Source organism: Pholcus phalangioides, unplaced genomic scaffold (assembly GCF_987345545.1).
Source record: "Pholcus phalangioides strain wild (caught in Gottingen) unplaced genomic scaffold, Ppha-v1.0 ptg000003l_1, whole genome shotgun sequence".
Taxonomy (NCBI): domain Eukaryota; kingdom Metazoa; phylum Arthropoda; class Arachnida; order Araneae; family Pholcidae; genus Pholcus; species Pholcus phalangioides.
Window position 1 is genome coordinate 39,366,527 of NW_028301596.1, and position 6,000 is coordinate 39,372,526.

At 34.9% G+C, this 6,000-nt stretch overlaps 1 protein-coding gene across 1 annotated transcript in view; it reads right to left on the reverse strand.

The window, feature by feature from the left end:
* Positions 1-4,247, reverse strand: part of LOC149088522 (zonadhesin-like) — a 135,314-nt gene extending 131,067 nt beyond the window's left edge. Inside the window, 2 exon segments of the mRNA XM_089252083.1 lie at positions 1,584-1,754; positions 4,133-4,247. Coding sequence (XP_089108209.1) covers positions 1,584-1,754; positions 4,133-4,226 — 265 coding nt within the window. The 5' untranslated portion in view covers positions 4,227-4,247.
* Between the last annotated feature and the right edge of the window lie 1,753 nt (positions 4,248-6,000).

Below are 6,000 nucleotides of genomic sequence, written 5' to 3' on the forward strand. Positions count from 1 at the left end.
AATATTTATATATAACTATATATGTATATGTTTTTTCTTTCTACAAAAAAAAAAATTACTGTATTTATTTTATTTTCCTCGAGTGACTGCGGAGTACCTGTTGAGAACCACTGCACTATCGTGTTACGTACAAGAGAATATTTTATTTAAATTATTAAAAAAAAATTTATTGCGCAAAATATGGGTAAATATTAATGATTTTTGATAAAGTTGCATGCTGTTGAAGTTAAAATTCGAGAAAAAAAAATAACCGATAATTTAAATTTTAAATGCGTGTGTTAACTTGTATAAAAATATCCATAGTATTTGAAGAAAAAAATTGGGTGCCTATATAGTAAACAGAAAATTTTTAAATATCCCTTAAACAAAAGAGATTTTTCCCATAGAAATGCACGAGAAGCCCAAATTGCGAGCACCGACCCTCTTAAACAAGCAATAAATAAATTGAAATAAACATTAATAATTGCACTGGTTGTGTCACGTTTTAAGTCGAGTTTATGATACAGCGTCATCTGTGACTGTAATTTTTAACTTTTTTTTTTTTTTCAATGTATTCAACAAAAGAAAATGGGAAAGAAAAAAAAACACTTCGTGTAAGTTTTTTAGAGCAAACTACACATTTTTTTGTCAATTTGTCGACTTTCTGCTAATTTTTTAAAGGGGCGTGGGTCTTCTATCTTTTAAGATGATGAAAAAGTTTCTTAGGGAGAAATATTATTAAAAACATTTATTATATTTGCATATATTTAACCAAGATATTAAAAATATTTATTATCTATAGTATTTGGTTTCATACCCTACTAAAGTGATTTGCTTAGCGCTCTAAAGTTTTCGAATCGGCATCGATGTGATAAAGAGGCTATCAGCCGAGCCTCAACTCGGCGAGGACCCTCGTTCTGCCATTGAAGATTTATCTATCGAGTCATTTCAAGTTTTTACCACGTATATTTGATTGTGTATGCTATCATATTCAAGTGCAAATTTATACATATCTACTATACTTAATTTTTTACAAATTTAAAAAAAAAACTTCAGAAAAGCTTGTGCGCATGAGATAAAATTGAATGAAATCAATGTCTTTGAAGGAAAAATAGGTCAAAATAAAGAAAGCTGTTCGGTTAAAATGAAATGATGAAAAAGATTGAAATTTTATCGACACAATTTTATTTGCGATTACTTTCAAAAATGAATTGTTTTATGTAACCCAAATGGATCTAAAATATTTCATGTCACTTTATGCACTGAATAGTTTCCTTTATTTTCAATCAATTTTATTCAATTTCAATTATGTCATGTTATTTTATCATACGCGCACGCTGCTTTAAATGCGTTTTTTCTCCGCATATATTTGATTATATATGTTAAATTTGTAAAATGTTATATATGTTCGATTTGTAAAAAAAATAAGTATTGGAGATATGTAAAATTTTGTACTGGCGCATAGGATAACATATACAATCAAATATATGCGTTAAAAATTTAAAATTAATCAATGTATAAGTAATATTTCCACCAGTCTTTAAAATGTGCCATGGTCTTTTCACCCACCCTGTATATTTTGTTGATTGCATAAATGAACTCACTAGGCACGCATTGGTAAGGTCTTACACATACGCCGTCATCATTCCTCAAGAAACCTTGTTTGCAGAAGCATCCTGGTACACAAACTGCTGCGCAGCCAATTTCTTTTGTATAATAAGCACAGGTTGATGCACAGGATCCGCATTCAGTGTACTCCTCATTCTCTGGACAGACTTCCAAGAAGACAAATTATAAATAAATTATCTCAATATATAAATTTTATTCAAGCAAAAATCAATAACTATTTTTAATGATAGACATGCACCGAGACACTTTAGATCCAGGGATGCGCACCTTTTCCAGTTTAGGGGCCAGATATGCGGCATTTTTGTCGCTCCCAAGCCAGGCACATGTATATATATTGGCCCGTATGTATTATAGACCCGTATTTTACGGGGCAACTCCGAACACGTTTGGCTGTCCCAACTTTTTCATAAAATATCCCGTTTTTACCCCTTTTTTCAGCAAGGCTTAGGTGAATTTTTGACATCAAAAACATTAATTTTACTTTCATCGGTAGTAAATTATATTTTGATAATTATGACTCCATCTCATAAGTAGTTAGTACCCTATAATGTATTCACCACACATATTTATAAAACACATGCTTTTCTTTTTGTGAATTACATTTTGGTGATTTTCCCCTGCAATTTTAGCGGTACTAAGTAACGTTAATTGCCTTCAATAACCTTATTTTTACTGTAATTGACAACTTTACTGGTTTGTGGCATTTTTCAGTAAATAATTACTTGTTTTTGATAATTTTTTCTGCTGCTATTTCTCCCCGAATGGCGTGGTGGCAAGATGCTCTTCTACCACCGTGAAGGATGCCGCCAGATTCAAACCGGGGGAGAGAAGAATATTAAATAACAAGATATTTTTTCTCTAATTAGTTTCAGGTGGTCACCGATAGATGGCTCTTTCATTTCCAACCGAACAAGTTTCTGGCAGTAAATTGCAATACACAGCGATATGGCTGGAGACACTACTGCCTTTCTTGCACCATCCTCTCTCGATAAAACGTTTTCTGTACTAAAAACAATCCCCTTCCGTGAGAATAATTTTTTCGCATTCAAATATACCAAATCCTTCAATTTTTTAGCTTAAGCTATTTACGAATTTATGGTACACCCCGTATGTGTATCCCATGAGTGTACCCAAGGAATAGTGCACAGTGGCGTTTTTACAGGGGGGGGGGCGGACATAGCGGGCTATAGCCGAGGAAGGCGAATTTCAGGAATGAGTTTCCAAAACAAAGTTAGTGGAACTGGTGGACAACAAAATGCGTATAACCCTAAACAAATTCGCCTCTGCCGAGAAAGTAAATGACTAGGAGAGTGAGTGACCAAAACAATGACCATAGAGAGTTTGCAAGCACGTGAGTGTTCAAAAGAGTGACCTATAGAGTTTACAAGCACGTGAAACAAAGGTGAGCAAAAAAGGTGACTTAGAGCGTGTGCGAGCATGTGAGTGTCCAAAAGAGTGATCTAGATCGCATGCAAGCATGTGAAGGGCCAAAACATGATAGATATGTGTAAATGCTTAAATGATAAAAAGAGTGACCTGTAAAGCCAGGAACCATGTCAGTGAGCGACCAAAAGAGTGACCTAGAACGTGTTCAAACATGTGAATGAGAAAAACAATGTACAAGCATGTGAGTGACAAAACAATGTGCAAGCATGTGAGTGACAAAACAATGTGCAAGCATGTGAGTGGCAAAACAATGTGCAAGCACGTGAGTGACAAAACAATGTGCAAGCATGTGAGTGACAAAACAGTGTGCAAGCGTGTGAAAGATTAAAAGAGTGACTTGGAGACAGAGGTGTATTTTCAAGAGTGGGATGAGGTCAAGAGGACAATAGCACAGGGTGGAGAATTCTAAGAAAAAGTAGTCAAGGAAATTAAACTAGAATGGGAGAAGGGCAACATAATTCTTGTAGCCCGCAGGCGGCAAAATCATAAATGCGCCTTTGATAATGTACAATGCTACTCGTAAATAACTCACACAATTCTAAATACCGTGAATATTTAAAACTGAACTAAATTTATCAATTTACTTTTTAATTTATTTAATCGTCTTTCAGTTTGACCTTTGAAGACCGGACACACCCCGCTTCCCAACTCAGAGAGATATCGAAGAGTTCCCGAAGAAGGATGAGTGTATCCGGAAAGTTGTATTAAAAACAACGTAACATGACCACCTCAGACGAAGGCAGCAAAATGAAATAATTTACATAAAAATTGATCGTCAGCCCCTGAAGTCATATAACAAATAAATAAAATCCAAACAATCAACGCCAATGGGCAATCAAAATTATAAACGATATTATAAGATGGTAGTGTATAGCCGTCCATCCCATAAGACTAATCGTCTTTCACTGTTAAATAGCTATTTTCAGAAATGTTCAGCGGGCTCCGAAGTTCCCGCGGGCCACATGCGTTGAAGAACCCCTACACTATGAAATATGAATTGAGTTTAAAAATTTGACCATATACTGAAATGAATCGATATTTTTCTCTCAATGAGATATCATTACAGAATAAAGCATACCTATGGAATCCACATCGTCTTCGCCTATGTACTCCGCCACCGAAGAACATATCGAGATAACCAGGATAAGTTTCCGAAGACGGCGACCGATCATTACTGTTTGAAGATCGAATTCTGTTCTGAAAAATCGATGTTATGTCGGTGTTATGAAATATATTTGCCAATTTCCCCGCAGTCGGTTTTTATTTTATTCACATAATCAGGGAGAATTTTATGTTGCTGGAAATGTCATATTTTATTATGGGTTTCATCACGGAAATGCCCAGGTTATCTCGACCCTGTGTTTGGCCAGCTTTGGCTATAAATACGCATATGCTTTCAATGTCTCGCATTAAAATGCTATATAACCCTGCCATATATGCACATATACGTGCCATATATGTATTATGTTCCGTTTTATTGATTTTGTTTCTTTATATCAATTCAGGAAGGTCAACCTGCTGCACGTTTTAGTGCCAAGTGTGTGATACGCGAAGATTGTCCACAAAAGAGCTGCGAAATACCTGATGATTGAAAGAAAATAACGTGAAAAGGAAAAAGAAATGTGTTCAATTTTTGAATATATTCCTCGACTTTCGCACAATTCGATACTTCGCACATTTTAAAAATTCGATTTTTTAAAGATTTTTGTCGATATTGCAAAAATTGTTCGCTTCCATGCAGTCGCTCCCACGGACCGCGGTAGCTCGCGCTCACATTGTAAAGATAAAAATTTACAATTTTTTTAAGCAATATTAATCTTAGACAATGCACCAGAACACACAAAATCTCTGTAGAATTTATACCCGGAAATCAATGATGTGTTTATTCCTCCCAATACTATCTGCCTCATATAGCCCATGGACTAAACAGTGATAGCTACTTTTGGTCCATGAGGGCAATAATGAATCAGGCCATCAAGGCCTGAAGAGAAGGTAGGCCTACATTAAGAGATTTTTGGAAGAACGGTATATATATGGAACGCCATTAAAAATATTGAAAACTCGTGAGCTGAAATGAAAGAGTCAACAATGAAAGGTTTCAATTATGCCCACAAATTGATGAGTGATTTTGTAAATTCTGAAGAAACTTTGGAAACTATCCCAAATGTTAAATAGTTAGCCTAATAAATGAACTAAACTTAGACGTCAACAACGAAGATGTTAATGAGTTGATTGAACCTCACTCAGTACCTCTGTCAAATGAATACTATAACAGGCAAGCTGTACAGTAATACTTTTATTCACGAGACACGTGAGGTTCAAGTTGTATCGAGACGAATACATTCTCGAGGAATTCAATTTCAACCTTCATTACGAAAGGTTGTCAGTTTCGTATGTTAACGTAGAGTTGCTCTGTATTAATGTAGAATAAAGGAATTTTCCATATTCGCCGCTCCGTATACACCTTACCGACCGTCACAATACCTAATTAAGCAATTAGAGTTAAATGAAATACACAATGGTAGTGAGAAAGAAGAAGCTGATAAAATAATCAAGACTGACAATCAAAAATATGAATGAAGCCTTCATGCATCTTGATAAATTTTTAACTATTGTGGAAGAATGTAGAGAACGTATATCTCAAGTACGTAGTACGATTGAAGAAGATATACAGCGTGCTACAGAACACTTTATCAAGAAAAAAAAAAGGTGGTATTCAACTAACTCCTGGAAAGTTAATAAAGAAAACACCTGAAAACAATTAAACACGCCTCATTAACTTAATTATGCATATTGCGCAATAAATAGTTTCAAATACATGTACAATTTTTTATGTTTTTTTTTTTTTAAATCCTTCTACTTTCGAACATCCAGCATTCCTACACATTTTCAAGAACCAATTATGTGCGGAAGTCGAGGGCCGCCTGTATAAAGGGTTTCATAAGC